This window comes from Sinohyriopsis cumingii, chromosome 16 (assembly GCF_028554795.1).
Source record: "Sinohyriopsis cumingii isolate HCF-2022 chromosome 16, ASM2855479v2, whole genome shotgun sequence".
Classification (NCBI taxonomy): domain Eukaryota; kingdom Metazoa; phylum Mollusca; class Bivalvia; order Unionida; family Unionidae; genus Sinohyriopsis; species Sinohyriopsis cumingii.
In genome coordinates, this window is record NC_142976.1 from 39,700,540 (window position 1) to 39,719,994 (window position 19,455).

A 19,455-nucleotide genomic window follows, 5' to 3' on the forward strand; every position below is an offset into this window, starting at 1 on the left:
TCTGTGTTGTTATCCTTTGGTCCCAACATAATATGCAAATACATACAGTGACAATTGCATGGTCTTTTCGTAGACCAGGTTAACCATGAAATGAAAGTCATAACAATAACCATGTTACAAGAGAGGGTTGTTTTGCTGACCTTCTTCCCTAGCTTGGCACATGGTACTAATTTTAATTTGTGAATATGTTTGAGTTAGAAATGGTATTTATGACAAAGACATTTTCAAACATGGGAATTAAAATGTATGGTTGAAGGCAAACACATAGTCCACTTAAATGGACACCACATAAATAAAAGTGAATACACAATATTTCATTTGTCCATTTGAGTCAGATTTTGATGTTGAGCAACTTTTGGACGGTCAGACAGGTGGACAGATAGGAATAAGTCTAGATATTCCCTCAAAATGGGTCAATATGAGTGGCATACTATACACTTGAGTATGCAAGACTGACTCTGGAGGTTATTAATCAACGGATGTCAATTACCTGTTGTTTTGTGTGGATGTCAATTACCTGTTGTTTTGTGTGGATGTCAGTTACCTGTTGTGGTCCTAAAGTGTGGTAATGTTGATGATGGACAACTTAAATTATTATAAGGAAAATAAAATTTAAGGGATGGGCCATAACATAATATCCTCCAGTGAAAAGATGGGCTTAGAAAAAGTGTCACTTGGTTTACCTTGAAGGTTTAGCTCCAGCAAATGCATTATGTTTAGCAAGTGACTGGACTCCTAGAGATGTCAAATTCTGCAAAAATAATGAAACAAACTAAATTAGTGTCTAAAGAACATGTATGCCCCACTGCAAATAACAAAGTCGGAGTCCAAAATGTTAGAAAACTACCTAAAAGAAACTGGACAATTGTTTTAATGGTAAAACAATCTAATAGGTCATCTTCAAGTAAATAAAAAAATTCCTTCAAAATTTCATTATTCTACGTCAAGTGCTTTTTGAGTAATCATGCTAGCAAGATTTTAACAAAAATAATCTGTCGATGTTAATAATGTATTCACCAAAGTTTAAAGAATTGTAAATGTGTATAACAAAAATGAGAAAACAGCATGAAAATCTAATGAGATCATCTAAACATGCATAAAAACAGGCTGACTAAATTTCATTTGTCTATCCCAAATAGTTTTTGTAATCGTGCCAAAACTTTAATGATTTTTAAAATATGTTAAAAATATACTGCTGTAAAGGCATAGAAAATCTGATCAGGTCATTCAGATATGCATACAAATATACCTACAAAATTTAATTTGTCTGCAACAAGTGCTTTTGTGTGCAATCATGCTAATGAACATCTCAGGACAAATGGACATAGGTACAGCTGGACAAAGTCAAAGCAAGATGCAAGCAGTGGGGGTATAATAAATGGAATGAGGGTTTCATGGAATATTGTGTTATAACTCTGAACTATGAAGTGAGGTGATACACACCACCCAACACAACCATATACTGTACTAAATGACAGCTTCATGGAATGTTGTCTCTTACTTGTGTACTGAACTTTCATGTGATGTGAACTATCCTACACAACTATATGCTGTACTAAACAAGGGCCTCATGTAATGTGGTGTCTCACTTGTGAACTGAACTTTCATGTGATCTGAACTATCCTACATAACTATATACTGTACTAAATTAGAGCTTCATGGAATGTTGTGTCTCACTTGTGAACTGAACTTTCATGTGATGTGAACTATCCTGCACAACTATATACTATACTAAACAAGGGCCTCATATAATGTGGTGTCTCACTTGTGAACTGAACTTTGATGTGATCTGAACTATCCTACACAACTATATACTGTACTAAACAAGGGCCTCATGGAATGTTGTGTCTCACTTGAGAACTGAACTTTCATGTGGTGTGAACTATCCTACACAACTATATACTGTACTAAACAAGGGCCTCATGTGATGTGGTATCTCACTTATGAACTAAGCTGTGATGTGATGTGAACCATCCTACATAATCACACACTAATAAATGGCTCATAAATATGGGTTCTTTGGAATGTGGTGTCTAACATGTGAACTGTACTCTGATATCATATGAATCATACTGGACCACAATTAACTGTAATAAGCACCTATTAAAACATAGTTCTATGGAAATGTGAACTGTGTTACACCACCATATGACTTTGCAAAAACTTTAACACAAACAACATAATCTTAACACTTTTGACAATAACTCCAACAAGGCTGCATGAAAACTGATACCTGTCTTGCTATTGTATTTACAAGGGAAATGATAATTAACAAAACAACAAAACAAGTTCTGTGATTGTGCTACTGCTTGAGTTGTTAATGCTTGATAAAATATTTCAAACCAAACATTTCTGTAAACAGTCTAATCATGTTTTGGAAAATGCAATCAATGCCATTAAAAACATCAAATAAAAGTGAATGTCAGACAAATGAAATCAATTTATGATCAGTGTTACATCTGGGATCATTTCAGGCTGGTAACATTATGTCCACCTGTCCCACAACTATGAAGGGCATGCAAAATGCAAAGAGGACAAATAATCATCTTCATTATAAATAATGAATGAACCAGTGAACCTACTGGGCACATAAGGGACAAATGAATGAACCAATGAACCCACTGGGCACATAAGGGACAAATGAATGAACCAGTGAACCCACTGGGCACATAAGGGACAAAATTTGGGGAGTATGAGCTGAAAATTTGTGGGAAACTGCAATTCTGCATTTCAAATGGTGTAAAAATTAAATTATTTGATTTTTAAAATCATAATATGATTGTAAACATTTTCTTAAAATTATTTTAAACTGTATCTTTGTATTATCTTTTTATTATCTACTGCCTTGTAAAATGCATAGGTGTCAAACTGCTCTTTTCTTGCCATCTGCTGCACTGCTCTATTTTTCAGATCAACTGCCAGATAAACAGGTGAGAGATAATTAAGACTATACTGTATTCATATATCAGTCAGTGCATGACATGATACAAGAAAAGCCATCTAGTCTGACATTTTGCATCTATAATGTAACAAATGGCAACTTTCACTAGTAAAAGATTTTGAAAATATAGTACTGGGTTTCATGGGCTTATGAGCTAATGTCATGCAGGCAACCAATGTTTAAGTCCCTCCCCGAACACCAATCTGACCAGCAAAAACTTGAATTTAAAATTAGGACCTACAGTTCTTTTTAGTAAAATTCCCATCATTTCATTAGGAGTAGCAATAACAAGATTTTCATGATGGCTGCCATTGTGGCCTTGTTGTTAGTCAGATGGGCAAAATATTTATTTTGGACCAACTAGATGTCATACAAGGTCTTCAGTTGAAGCCCCATGTTGATATGACCATCCATTCCAGAGGAGTAGCAATACCAACATGTTCAAGAGATCAATATGGTGGCCATACAGAATGTCTAGAGGACTTCAATTTCAGTCCAGACCAACTAGACAACTCTGACAAATTTATGTGTGAGTGAAGTTTCATGGCCAGTTTTAACAAATTTGTTAACAACTGGCCAGACAAATGTATAACCAGATACCAGGTCACTGTGTAAACTCTTTATTGTAAAAGTCATAGTTCATGTTGGCATTAAACATCAATTATTTCAGTAATGAATGTCATATTTTAGAATTTGATTCTACATACTTTTAAATGGAAATTATTCACTTTATTTGGATCTTCATACAGCCACATTATTTTGTAAAGTTATTATTTACATGCCCACAGAAGTACATAGGAAAAATCAATGTAAAAGTACATGGACATTTTTGGTTCAGAAGGTGTGATCCAGTACAATGCACATTGATTGTCGCATACTGTGATGTCACAATGAAAACTATGCATGCTGATAAACAAATTCGTACTACCTTAAATCGTGATGATTAGACTCAACACATTCTTTTCTTGACCCAGTTTAGTACCTGATCACCATTGTAAAAGTCACAGGGATCAATAATTTTCATGTGGAAGTTACTTAATAATAGTTAAGGTGCAGATCATTGAATGATCAGGACTGAATAGACTTTGGGTAAGGAAAATGAGTATTTCAGTAAATATGCACACATGACTTTTATGGCTTTTACTACAGTCCTCAAAAAACAGCCAAACAAAAACGTATTCGCAGAACAGAAAAGCCTCTCCAAAATACAAAGCCTAATTGGATGTATGGGACAGATGGACCGGGATAAAACTTTTGTTTCTTGCAAATTTACAGTGGGACATAAAATACTTTAAAAATTAAGAGGGTTTATCTCTTATCTGTGGACTTGGTATAAATCTCATCAACTAAACATGACTTACTGGGAGGTTCAGCTCAGAGCTCTTGGCCACAGCTCTCTCCATGAGGTTTGCTGTCTTTGCAGATCCCTGTTCCTCAAGCCGATACAGCCAGCTCTGTAATTGATATACAACAGGTTATTTTCCATGGGCAAAACATAATGACTGCCCTCTCCCAGAAACACCTCTAAAACAATGGTAAGAATAAAAAATCAGAGGCGATAAATCTTTTCAACGATGATGAAGAAGCTACTTGCTAAATTTAAATGAAAAAGCTTTTTAAAGCTATACTGTGGGAACCAAAGTATAGTGCACAGTAACTTTGCCTGTAATACTGAAACAATCCTGACTACTTATCAACTTATATTCTTATAAAGTGCATTTGCACATATCATTGATGTTTGAGATAATTTATAATCTTCTTTTATTGTTGACATTCCCTTCATGTTGGAAAGTTGTATCTCTGTTTCCAATGCAAATAATAGTAACTGTAGTAACAGTTTTTGATATATGACCCTTGCACAAAGGAAAAGTAATTTGATACAATATGTAAATCATATAAAAATGATTTGTTTAAATATGTATCATCTAGATAAAGATTTTTGAAGCCCAGTTTGTACAAGATAGGATTGTAAACTGTTATCACCTTCTATACCTTCTACGTTGAGAGAGAAATAGGCAATTGTATCCATTTTTCTCTAGGCTTAAGGTAATACTCATAAATAAGTTCATAATTTTTCGTCACCAGTGTGTTGAAACTGTTCATCATCAATGTTGAATCTTTGTAAAATTTATTATAAAATAATTGCTATTTTTGTCGTTTGAAATTGGGTGCCATTTTTACTGCTGTGTGTATCGGGCGCTCGGCTTTCCACTAGGAGGCACTCAGGTTAATCTTTCTGAATTCTTCCATATTTATTCATATTTGTGAAAACTTTGTCATCAATTTCCCAAGTGTGTTCCCAAAACCTATAAATAGGGGTGAGATCCGCCTTTTGGCAGTTGTGGTTTTACTAGAGTCCAGTAAAGGTCTCAAGACCAAGCAAGCAGAACAAAAGTCTCTTGTCATCTCAACTGATAATTCCAAGCATCAATACAATAGCAAGGTAGACTAGTCACTAGTGATACATTAAATTTAGTATTCAGAATGACTATAATGTTTCTCTGAAGTTTTAATGTTTATTTCCTAGTTATATCAAATAAAAGTTCCCATAGAAGGATTTAGCTGATGACACTGTCACTGTGCTGTCAACAACACTGCCGTCTGCCATCCAACAGAAATTTAGTATTCTGATTGGCATTATTGAATTTCCTACTCAGTTACATGTATCATTTTGAAATCACAAATTTCCATCCATTCTGTAGTGGTTGCATCACTTTGATGTTGAAATAATATACCTGACACAACGGCACACTTTGCTGCTACAAAATGACACACATTATTGCATTCAACCCAGGTGACACACTATTGACATCCGGTTCCAGACTGTGCCTCTTTGATATTTACCACTGGACTATAAAACACAAACCTGGGTCTGGTTCCAAATCTTGTTTGGATGCACCAAATCATTACCACTTTGGTATATCTTATGAACAAATTTTGAGAATTATTAACTTATTTTTCTGTGTAAGATTAGTTTGGGAATTGGGATTATCTGAGTTAGAGATTATGTGAATTAGGACAAATTGAACATTTATGCTGATTTTCACACACAATTTACCACTGCAGCTATAGTTGTCATTTTAACATGTTTTATCAAACATCTGTTCTGCATGTTTGCAAATATTATATTTCACTATTCTGAGCACTAAATATTGTGAAAAAACACATGCAAGCCTGGAAGTCAAAAATAAACTGTGTTGACTATTTGTATGTTTTGTTTTGTGCTTTTATGATCTAAATAAGAACTTCTATGGTGAACACACCATTTCTTGACACTACAAAACAGTGGAGAGATCTAGTAACGATCTAGTAACTGAAAAAAGGTGTGAGCTGTCCATCTATTCCATTTTCTTTGACCTTGACCCTTGACATGTTACAATACAATATTTCTTAGTAAAGTTATGCTGAGAAAAGTAAAGTCAGAAGAACAGGAAAATAGGTCACTATATGCCAGGTTATAAACTCTTCTAGTCTTCTATCAGCAGAGATAAAAAAATAAAACATCTTCAGAGGAGGAGTAGCAATAACAAAAATACTGTAGATATGTGTGGACAGATACAAAATCTTACAATCAAAGAGGAAAGTGTAAAAATTTAAGGGTATTATGGTAACAGATCCTGCATAAATGTGTCTAATGGACTGTGTTTTTCTGAAATATCCTAAATTCAAACAAACTGAAAGATTTATCAGGGTAATAAAAGAAGTATAACATACAAATAACCACAAATTTTTACTGACCAGGGCATGTTGTAGGCAGACATGGTCATTGGTCCCTTGAGCCAATCGAATAGCTTCATGCAGTGCTGCCTTAGATTCTTTTCTGGAATGAATAAGTGAATACTGATCAAATGAAATCAATTAAATTCCTCATTTCCTGAATTTTCCATCTAAGAAACATTAAAGTGTATTCCTCTGACATCATGTATATTCATTAAAGTGTGTGAATGTGTGTGTATGTGTGTGTGTGTGTGTGTGTGTGTGTGTGTGTATATATATATATAGTTTAAAAAAATAATATGGCATTTCAGCACAACACAGGCTATATAGTGCTGACTAAAAGTTAAGTTCTAAAATTTAAAGTATAATGGACTGCAACAAAATTCGAAACCATTATGATATGAACATTATGAAACTTGAGATTAAATTCTGAAAGCATATTGTCAAGTCCTTTGATTTATACTATTAGTGACAATGAAACATGCAGTTCCCCAAGAAATATAATGATAGTTCTTACCCACAACCAGGATATGGTGTTATGAAGACCATAGCTTCCATTGGAATTTCAAAGAAAACTCAGATTTCAAACCCTTTTCTGTCACTAAGAATTTTGTGAGTTCTAGAATATTGTAATCTATTTTCATAACATGGATGAACAATAATATGCACCCCTGATTAAACTGTTAAGCAGTAAATTTTAATACAATAATGGAAACTTAACACAAAGATAATTTAAAATTACTTCATTTTGGCAATGCACCCATAAACTTTTTCTCTGGCAGTAATAACAACTCAATTAAGCACTGCTGACCTTACAGCGTAAGGAGTTTTCATATGCTGCTTTCCTACAGGTTTTTATGGAGTTTGTTATCGATGGATATCATCAAATATTTATATTTTCAATCTAAATAGTTATTTCCCTTAAACAGTTGTTGATTTATGGGTTTCTTATAAAAGATCAAAAAGCGGTGGGGAAGAGAGAGGAACAGGAAGTATTTTGCCCAACTCCAATACATAAGAATATAGAAATGCATCCAATGATACTGAAAAGTTGTCTTATAGATTGGCAGTAAGAAATCAAACTCATCAATTACATACTTATGTCCAAATCTGTAATGCAGCAAAGCCAGATTTAGTGCTGCATATCTACGACAGACATCCTCTTCTCTGCCTTTGTTTGTACTGCTGGTCTCCATCAGACTCATATTACGATCAAAGTAATGGTAAAGGTTGTGGACTGCTGTGCAATATTCTTTGACACGTAGACTATTTAAATAACTCAGGAAATGCTGAAATATATATATATATATATATATATATATATATATATATATATATATATATATATATATATATATATATGTGTGTGTGTGTGTGTGTGTGTGTGTGTGTGTGTGTGTGTGTGTGTACAAAATGACACTGCAAGCAATACAGTATGAACATAACTAGCTATCTGTTATGACACCGCAAGCAATACAGTATGAACATGACTAGCTATCAAATGAAAATTATATTTAAACTTTTGTTACTTTCTATTTATTCCTCAAACTCACGTTTTTCCATTTTTTATCAAGAAGAAATAATTTGTCTCAATCTTCAGACCCTAGTTTGAGCTCTGCAAGTAGACTTTTTATCGAATCCTATTGCAGAAGTGTAGAAATACAGTGTTCAGAAGCTCAGGACAACCAAATTTTAGCTTTTGGTAACCATGTTTCTCAAAGTTTGCACCTGATTGGAAAACCAGATTTTGGTAACTCTATGAACAATGTATTTCCACCTTATCAGGTCAGTGACAGAGGTCGCTAAGTTGTTTTTGCATCCACTAAAGCTGAAAATAGTTATGCCTGGTGTCTCCTGTACCCAATAATGTACACATGGTAATCATCACAACTCGATTAAATACAGGTTACTGAGACCAGACTTGATTGATCCAAGCAACAACATTATGACCTTATTTGCATACACATGCACTAACTTAAAGCAGCATAGCAAAACAATTTGTCACTGACAGAATTTCCAACTATGAACCAAACAATCTGTTCTTCAATTCCCATCAGGGTGAACAACACATGATAAGTTTAAAACATAAACAAGCATGATCTACAAGACAATTTTTCAGTGTAATTTGGCTTGAAAGAGAATGCATGGAGCATGTTAACCGAATTGGATATAATCAAGTTTCCATTTAGAATTTACTTTGAACCACTGATGAGATGAAATGGGGTTCAAACTAATAAACCAAGTTTATGCTTGTATTAGTAGTTATGTGTTTTCTGTTTTCAAATAGTAATGGATGGATTGTGTGATTTGGATGAAGCTCAGCAAAATATCACAGCACATCATAATGTATATTCAATGTCATGTCCTATTAGTATAGCTCTTATTTTCATTTATATTTCAAATGAATTCACGGTAAGCATAAAAATTATGAGTGAGATGTTCAAATACATTATCTTTTTCGAGGAATTTACATGACGGGACAATTGGTATGTATGGAACTTATGTTTTGTGATAACTGACATGTGAGGAATATACATTGCGGCATTCAAGAAATTTACATTACATGATAATTGGTATGTATGGAAGTAACATTACATAATAAATGGCATATGAAGAATTTACATTACATGATAACTGGCAAGTGAGGAATTTACATTGTTTGATAAATTGCACGTGAGGAAGTTTGATAAATCGCATGTGAGGAATTTATATTACATGATAACTGGCATGTGAGGAATATACATTGTTTGATAACTGGCATGTGAGGAAATTACATTGTTTGATAACTTGCACATGAGTAATTTACGTTGATAAATCACATGTGAGGAATTGATATTGTTTGATAACTCACATGTGAGGAATTTACATTAAATGATAACTGGCATCTGAGGAATTTACAATGATAGCTCGCATGTGAGGAATTTACATTGACATTGTTTGATAACAAGCATGTGAGGAATTTACATTTGATGATTGGCATGAGAGGAAATGACGTTACATGATAAGTGGAAATAAACACTTACTTACTACATCTTTGCAAAATGCTCAGCCAATGGATTCTGAACTGCTGAAATACACATTTTTATTTTGGCAAGCTATCTGCTTTTTTTTTGAAACTGATTAAAAAAACTATCAATCAAGATTTTCTTTTCTTTTTTAAATGTTGCAAGGGTAAATAAATGACCCCTTAGATAACAGGTTGTATCATTTGACATCTGTCAATTTAATAAAGTTCTGATTACACACTAATGAGTACAAATATATTTTATTCATATTAGTCGAAATTTGTATGCTATTCATTATAGTCTAAACCAACATGCTCTTAATGACTGACATTGCAAACTCTACTTACTGCTTCAGCAATATCTGGTCTAGCCTTTAGAATGTCCATTATTCTTTCCTGTAGGACTTGAGGGGACAGGGCCTCATTTTCATTATGTTGCAGTAACATGCCCTGAATAAGAAATCAACAAATACACGGCCCATGTGATCTGCCTTACATAAGTAATGCTCATTGATATTCAATGATGCTCATAATTCATTTCATCCCAGATTTTGTCTTATGTGCCAAGTTTGATCAAAATTTTATAAGAAATATAGTCAACTGAGTAATAACAGCCCAGGTAATTAGATGCCTGAATGCTGCTCATAATTAACCTGGTCTGAGACGCTGCATTATATTGGGATACTAAGTCAGATCCAAATCTGAGAATACAGCCGATACATGTAAATCTGCCAGCCATAACAAGACCTCCACAGTAAGGTAGTAAATTTTTTAAGCAAATTAGCCCAGATTTAATTAAGGTGTAACAAAATATCATGTAATACTATTGTCAAGTTGGAAAACATGAGTTTTAAAAGTTCAGAAGGACAAATCAAGACTTGTTAATTAACTCCAGTTGTTTCACAAACTGCAGTTCTAAACCCTATGGAGCTCAATGGATTCTTGTTATATCTCAACAGGACACAATCCGTGGTCTTTATTTCAATATCACATTGTTAAGGCAATCATCTCATGATCTCTACAGTCGCAAGACACACCCAGATCAACATATGTCCAATAAACGTAATTGTTGCCCCTCCTCTTTTTCTCCACCCAAGAATCTATTCCTTTTTATTCTTCTGTACTAGTAAAAGTTTTTATGAAGCTTCTTGCCCCTTGTATCTTGAACGGGTATTGTCCACAACATGATGTAATATGTTATATCCAAATTTGTGTTACAATGAATCACGCTAGGATTTATGTCCTAAACTTCAATTGTAAATCCTGGTAACATAATTTTGTTCAGCCTGCCAGGTTTATGACATGGCATTGAGGGCTGTGCAAATCTGACTGATGTGTACACTCCTATCCAAATATATGTATATTCCACCATGAACAATGACAACAGCTGGATTTACATGTCCATGACACGATTTCTAGGGTCCTGTATATCTCAGTGAAAGATTGAACATTTTTTGAGCTAATACCTGCATTATGTGATTACCCTATTCATCAGAGAGGTGAAATTTGTTAGGTTGATATTTCTATCAAGTTGGACCATGGAGTAGTAAACATGATTCATGCCAGGGTATCAGCTAGAAAAAAGTTAAAGTTGTCCAGTAAAAGGATGATTCCACACAGTTACAACAATTTATTTTTAGATGGGTGGCATTTTAAAGCTGTCCAAAAGGAATCAGTAAGTATCTATGTATCTCAATCTGTTTTCAGTCAAAAAAATCCAAAAACATGGAAAGCTATCTAGGTGTTGACAGTATGGAGTCAAAGCTTGAACTAGCAATAATCCAATACATGTGAAGCCACCTAGCGGTGCGGAGAGTATGGAGCCAAAGCTTGAACTAGCAATAATCCTGTACATGTGAAGCCACCTAGCGGTGCGGAGAGTATGGAGCCAAAGCTTGAACTAGCAATAATCCTGTACATGTGAAGCCATCTAGTGGTGTGGAGAGTATGGAGTCAAGCTTAAACTTGTAACAATCCAATACATGGAAGACACCTAGTGGTGCTGACAGTATGGAGTTGAAACTTAAACTAATAATGATCCAGAAGCCACCTAGTGGTGTTGACAGTATGAAGTTAAAGCTCAAACTACTAATGATCAAGTATGTGGGATGCCACCTAGTGGTTCTGAGAGAAGGGAGTCAGAGCTTATCAAGTAGTGATCCAGTACATGGAAGCCACATAGTGGTGCTGACAGAATGGAGTTGAAGCTTATACTAGTAATGATCCAGTATGTGGGATGCCACCAAGTTGTATTGACAGTTTAGAGTGAAAGCTTATCTAGTAATGATCAAGTGCATGGAAGCCACCTAGTGCTGCTGACAGTATGGAGTTGAAGCTTATCTAGTAATGATCCAGTACATGGAAGCCACCTAGTGCTGCTGACAGTATGGAGTTGAAGCTTATCTAATGATCCAGTGCATGGAAGCCACCTTGTGGTTGTGACAAAGGAGTTGACACTTAAACTAATAATGCTACAGTAAATGTAACCTGTATGATTGGCTTTATATATATATATATATATATATATATATATATATATATATATATATATATATATATATATATATATATATATATATATATATATATGGACTGGAATGACTTCTGTATATTGCCAGATGGCCTGAAATAGCTCCATTTTGGGAAGGCTTCATTTGGGAGGAATAACGAGTTTAAGGTTACAGGCAGAACAAATCAAACATTAAAGGACAAAGTTATGTATATATGGCAGAAGGCAGACAATTCTTTAATATGATACACTCAACCTAAGAAAGGTGCATATAAATCCAATACGGTAAATATTCACACCCATTTGGGTGATTAATACTGGGCAGCAGTTCACTAGAATATTTTATATCTGATTCAATAGTTGACTGATATATGATGCATGCAGCCAAGAAGTCAATTAGGCACCATTTAATAATGTCTGATTAAGATCAGTGGATGAATTTCAGGTATATTTAAAATCATTTTGCAGGTATGTAAGTGAGTAATCTGAATAAAACCATTTTATGAAAGTCTAATGCATATATTTCATAGGTAACTGACTAAAGTCTAATGCATGTATTTGATAGATAACTGACTAAAGTCGAAGGCATATATTTCATAGGTAATTGACTAAAGTCTAATGCATATATGTTATAGGCAATTGACTAAAGTCTAATGCATATATTTTATAGGTAACTGACTAAAGTCTAATGCATATATTTCATAGGTAACTGACTAAAGTTGAAGGCATATATTTCATAGGTAATTGACTGAAGTCTAATGCATATATTTCATAGGTAATTAACTAAAGTCTAATGCATATATTTCATAGGTAATTGACTGAAGTCTAATGCATATATTTCATAAGTAATTGACTAAAGTCTAATGCATGTATTTGATAGATAACTGACTAAAGTCGAAGGCATATATTTCATAGGTAATTGACTAAAGTCTAATGCATATATGTTATAGGCAATTGACTAAAGTCTAATGCATATATTTTATAGGTAACTGACTAAAGTCTAATGCATATATTTCATAGGTAACTGACTAAAGTCTAATGCATGTATTTGATAGATAACTGACTAAAGTCGAAGGCATATATTTCATAGGTAATTGACTAAAGTCTAATGCATATATGTTATAGGCAATTGACTAAAGTCTAATGCATATATTTTATAGGTAACTGACTAAAGTCTAATGAATATATTTCATAGGTAACTGACTAAAGTTGAAGGCATATATTTCATAGGTAATTGACTGAAGTCTAATGCATATATTTCATAGGTAATTAACTAAAGTCTAATGCATATATTTCATAGGTAATTGACTGAAGTCTAATGCATATATTTCATAAGTAATTGACTAAAGTCTAATGCATATATTTCATAGGTAACTGACTAAAGTCTAATGCATATATTTCATAAGTAATTGACTAAAGTCTAATGCATATATTTCATAGGTAATTGACTGAAGTCTAATGCATATATTTCATAGGTAATTGACTGAAGTCTAATGCATATATTTCATAAGTAATTGACTAAAGTCTAATGCATATATTTCATAGGTAATTGACTGAAGTCTAATGCATATATTTCATAGGTAATTGACTAAAGTTAAGCTAAATGTAACTCTAGTACTGAAACACACATGTGACATGATATCAGTCTTGCCTACCTGTTGTGAAATGAAATGAACAAAATGCTTGACGTAAAATAAGTCTTGCCTACCTGTTGAGCAATAAAATACTCAGCTTGCTTTTGGGAAAAGAATCCACTAGGATCTTGTGAAGATTTCCTGTTTACAAGTAAATAAGACATACATAATTATACTTTAATAAAAATTTCTTTATCAAATTCACTCATTTATTTGACAGTAGAAGGTCTTCTAACAGACACATAATTTGACAAATTGATGTTTATCATATCTTTTATAATATCAGCTGTCTGCGTAAATTGTGTGTCTATTACACCACTCCCACAATAAATCATGCGCTGATAACTCGCAAACCTACTTATAATGCGGGGTCAGGCGTGGATCCAATTTTTAAACCAGAAAATACCCAAAAATTGATCCCTATTTGTTGAACTTGAAGAAAATCAGAAAATCATGATCAAAAATGGTAATGGAAACTCTGATATATTGCTCGTTTTATTGTTGAAAACGGTAGATAGGACCTGAAAATTTTAATCAACATTATGAAATATCAACTTTAAAAAGAAGTCATAAAATTTGTTAGATTTTCTTTCCAAACAACATTCTTAGCACAAAGTAATTAACGATATTCAAGGAAATTTTATCAATGAACGCCTAGTGGAGGAAGTATTTTAATAAATAAATACCAATGAAATAATTAAAAAAATTATCAATTGAAATTTGTGTTTTAGTTCCTTTTAAGTGTAATCATAATAAATGCAATGTGTCCTCATGTAACTAAATTTAAAATGTGTCAATCTACCATAACAGCTATGTCTGCAAGAATTTCTCTGACAACCTAATTAAGTGTCGACCTTGTTTTCATATCGAACTAGCGGAAGCATTTGTTGTATTCTGGCACTAAATAAAAAGAGGGCCTACTTTTCTATTATCAAGTTAATTGCATCTTTTGAATCAAATAAAGGAGGTGGAATAAACAAAAAAAATTAAAAGGTATACATATCCCACATTGTTAAGAACCAGCGGCCCTGGTTGTATGTTGGGTAACTTATTTTAGTTGATCAATCAAACACTGTTATAAATGGTACTGTTTATGTAAACTAATTAAACTACCTTAAATTAACCTACACAATCATAACTGTGATTAAAGATAGCAAGGCAACCAAGTAAAATGAGTACTTTGAAGAAAGAAAAAAAGCTTTGTTTCACGAATATGGACAATTGCGGGGAAAACGAGTTTCAGAGAATTCCTGAATTCACATGTAGAGATATCCTCAAGGATGATAAGAAGTTTCAATGTTACTTGCAAAAGAAATCATGTTATCAACATTTTACTAATTGGACAATATAAAACTTGAGTTTTGACGTAGACAATCGTCTCACGAAATGTTGCATTCTTTTTATGTAAAAAGGAATCTTGTTTGGTAATGTCTCACCAGTTAGTCTGGTTCCCTGCTTGGTAGACTCGTTGTTTAGCAAAATAATATCAACATCACTCTGAGAAGCACACTAATGAACAACACAATAAGCTGTGATGTAATACATAAATGTTTTCTCATACTGTGTTAGTTGTTGAAACCAACTGGAATCATGTTATCAATCTTTCAGATGTAGGACATTTTGAAAATAAAGTGCTTTATTGACAATTATTCTCTACACGATTATAAAGCAAGGATTCAGTCATTAAACAGCCCAGTCCCTCCCCCCCACTCCACGGTTCTCTGGATGTCTATCAGATATTTTGAAGGTCCCTCGGTAACTTGCGCCCTTGCTTAATGTGTGTTCTGTTTTGGACCCCGATGTGCACGAGTTATTGAGGGAGAGGTGTAGCTGTATCTACAGTTATAGCATGGGTATGTAAAGAGTTTCCAAGTAATGATCCTCAGGCTAAGTCTCTGGGGTAGGGATAAACCCAAGGAGCAATGTCAGTTGGATGTATAAGCTTGTCTTTTCTTGCTAAGTAAGTATATATATATACAGATGCAGCAAGTGATTGTAAATAGTTTCTGTAATATGACCCAGGGTTTAAGTATTTGCTGGTGAGGAAAGATTTTAGGACACCACCCTAGACTTAACAATTCAGTCACTGATCATGTAATTGGAGTCTAATAAAGGCATAATGTACAAATGGAGTTATTTGCAATTTATGTACAATCACAAACACCCTCCAATACCACCCTATGTAGAATATTAAGTACCCAAAGTTTTTGGTACAATCTACATCCCTATGGCTACAATGAACACAAGTTCTATGTGCAAGCTCTTCCAGTGTAGAAGTTGAAAGACATTACACACATTAATATATATTTATATATGTATTAATAATATACATACATACTGTATCACAATATCTGTGCTTTTCTAAAAGCATGGTCATAATTAGTGGATATCAGTTCATAATGGAGCGAATTAGGATACCTTCAAGCTAACTGGTAATTAGTGCAATCAAATCAAGGCAGGTGACAATGTTCTGAATGTACATGTATGCTAACTGGTGTGTCTAACAACCAAGCCAACATCAGGGTCCAGCCAAATGCCTCACATCTATGAAAGAAGCATGGCAATATGGGCTCAAAGCACATTATTGATTTTGAAAGGATACATAGCTGCCAACCCCCAAGTATAAAAATACTGATTTTCATGAACAAACACCTTTTCTAAAACTTTAATGCATATGTAACTAATTACAAAATTTACAACCATCAGTAAAGTAGGACAATAATTTACTTAATTATTTCATGTAAAAGATGCATGTGTTGCACTTTTGCACCTTCTGAATGGGCAACCTGTTCCATACGGGTGCCAATTCGGAAGGTGCAAGAATGCAACATAGTCACACTCAGACAGAGGCTGCTTATTGGGACTGGTTCCACAGATGTTTTTTTCCAATCATTATTGATTCAAACGCACCATCTTTCATTGATGATCAGAATTCTGTCTGATTTTCTTACTGAACTGTTTTTGTCTAGCACACAATTAATCCTTTGCAGTTTTACAGCCTGGAAAAAGTGTGCAAAATAAATCGCCAGCAACACTAGCTACTGAAAGAGGAAGGTTCATTTCTAAAAGAAATTTAGTGGAACAAACTTCTGATTGAATTACATCAAGGTTCTATCTGGTATTTATAAAAGTTTAAGTTCAGGCTGTGTTGTTGATGATGAAGCAGCAAGATGATGTTATTAGCTTTTCCATACTGTTTTATGACACGAGTCCTCTTTGCTGAATAGCAAAATCACAATTACACAATTTGCAAAATATAAAGTTTTTTCCTTTACTAGATAGTTTCACAAATAGAAACATGATGTCATAATTGTCCTTCCTGTCATGTTTTCTTTTCTTGGCTGGAGAACATTCTGCCTTCCTTTTTGACTTGACTAGAAGTTGAATATTAAGATGAGATAGAGTGATAATGGCATGTGCTTTGCACAATCCAATATGTGGTTAAAGACTGGCATAGTAGTCTTAATTTCAAAAGAACCAATCATATTTTATAACTCTATATCCCAACATACATGAAATATATTTACTCACAGAATGGAACCAGTGCCCATTAACAAAATATTGCAAGGAAATTTTTAATTTAACTTTTATAAAAAAAAAACCAGATTTATTTAACAAGAAATATGTACACCCGTATTCAGGTCCAAAATAGGATACAAATATGGCAAAAAATGGGACACTTGGCAGCTATGCAGGATAATAGATGAACCCCTGTGTAGGAGGACCATCTAAACTGGTCAGTAAGGTAAGCTAATTTACCTCGACTGATTCCTCTATCTCACTCTGACATTAAACTTGACGATATTCACTGGTCTTAACAAATTTCCGTCTTCTGATCCCAAATCTCAGAAGTCAAATTGAAAATGTCATTTGATTTTGAGTCATCAGCTCATAGCTGTTATTCTTGGAGCAAACTAATGTTCAAGATTTCTTGTCTTATGCTGAATAAAGAGAAACACCTGTACAATATTTTGTATGAGACAAACTGACAGTAAAACTACATGGTCAAGATTTTGTATAGGTGTTTCTCTTTCTTATTATGTATGACTATATAGTTTGGTATATTAAAACAGGAAAAGGATTATTTTATACTTATTGTATTTTTAACTTTCAACAATGTCTGTTTTTTAAACTCCTCATAACATTTTAAATGTAAAAATATACCCATACAAATATGAAAGTTAATCTTTTTCAGATACTGTTAGACATCACAACTGGTGACTGATGTTGTTTGTCAATATGTCATTATTTCCTTATATTTTTATCCTTCAAAAACTTAGCAATAGCCTTTCTGCATCAAAGCATAGGCCTTTAGGGAACTTCTTTGAAAACTGGAAATGCCCTCAGTGACAAAGCGGTTTGCTTTTCCAGCATCTGTACGCCACTCATATATCAAAACTCTATTTCCTTCTTTCAAAACATTTTTCACCCAGGAAAATTTAATTTTCCATTTTTCCTTCAAGCTTCCAAAACCTCTGAAGATTTGCTCTCCTTCTCTTTAGAGCTGGTGATAGATGCCCTGCTAAAAGTAGAGGTGCTAATATTAGTTCTAAATTAAACTGACACAAACTTTGTGGGGTTTTTAGTCTGCGGGTCAGAAAAATCCTCACTGACAGGTTGTTTAAGAAAACGAGACAGAAGTGAAAAAAGTAACCTGTTTGCACCACTATGATTTAAGCTCAGAAATATTCACTGAATACAATGTCTGGTAAAGTTTTGATAAATGATACATTAATTAAACACCAGAGTATATAACATTTCATCATTTGAAGCAAATTACTGCCAGTAAAACACAAAGTTTTTAAATTGACCTCCAACAACTGTCTTTGGGAGCTGCCATATTTTCACATTTTTGTCTAATTCAGTATAATTTGATGTGCAATCAAACAAATGCTGATATTTGATCAGAAGTCATAACTGATTTGAATATTTTGAATGTTCAACAACTGAATCAAATAAACTTGTTTAAAGTCTGTTAACTTAAATTTGAAACCTGCCTTTGCCAGCCACGTTATGTCCCACAGTTTACCGTAACTGATTATAATTTGATGAACAATCAAAAAAATGCCAACAATGAATCAGAAGTTTATGCATTCAAGTGTTTACCTCTTCTCTATCATAATCATCAAAGTTATTCTCAAAATGATTTAATCTTGACTCAATTATGCATACCAAAGCGTGACATCAGTTATCTGTAAACTACATCTGGTTGATAGATTTTACATAGGTGCAATTTTATTGGCAGATAAAGTGAAAACAGCATTCAAGCAAATGCCAATGACTGTCCCATATAGGTGGATAGTGCATGCTTAGAAGAAAATTAAGCCGATGCTGCAAAAAGGGTAATTAATAGTCCAAACCTATGAATTGTAGAAAAGCCCAGCCAGGAATTTTCATGTTATAGAAATGGACCAGACTTAAAATTCAAGTGTCAAAACCTGAAGGTATGCATCTACTGATAACACCAAATTCAGTCCTGAGAACAGATGAAGTGCATCCATGGATCAAAATATAACCATAGGGGGATAACATGAAACTTACAATGAAAACTGAAGTCAGAATATCTTGCCAGACAGTCGTCATCCTAGCTTGAACCTTCGGTGTGAGTTTGTGTGAAATGCATCCTGGTGAAGGAATTAAATAGGACTCG

The 19,455-nt window shown here is 33.7% G+C and overlaps 1 protein-coding gene across 4 annotated transcripts in view; it reads right to left on the reverse strand.

Moving 5' to 3' along the window:
- LOC149780261 (anaphase-promoting complex subunit 5-like) overlaps positions 1 to 19,455 on the reverse strand; it is a 66,955-nt gene that overhangs the window by 20,249 nt on the left and 27,251 nt on the right. For all 4 annotated transcript variants that reach the window (XM_089937068.1, XM_089937070.1, XM_089937071.1 and 1 more), the window contains exons 6-11: positions 13,880 to 13,946; positions 10,011 to 10,112; positions 7,757 to 7,947; positions 6,680 to 6,761; positions 4,303 to 4,395; positions 684 to 751 (exon numbers count right to left, since the gene is read on the reverse strand). In XM_089937068.1, coding sequence (XP_089793194.1) covers positions 684 to 751; positions 4,303 to 4,395; positions 6,680 to 6,761; positions 7,757 to 7,947; positions 10,011 to 10,112; positions 13,880 to 13,946 — 603 coding nt within the window. The remainder of the gene's footprint in view (positions 1 to 683; positions 752 to 4,302; positions 4,396 to 6,679; positions 6,762 to 7,756; positions 7,948 to 10,010; positions 10,113 to 13,879; positions 13,947 to 19,455) is intronic.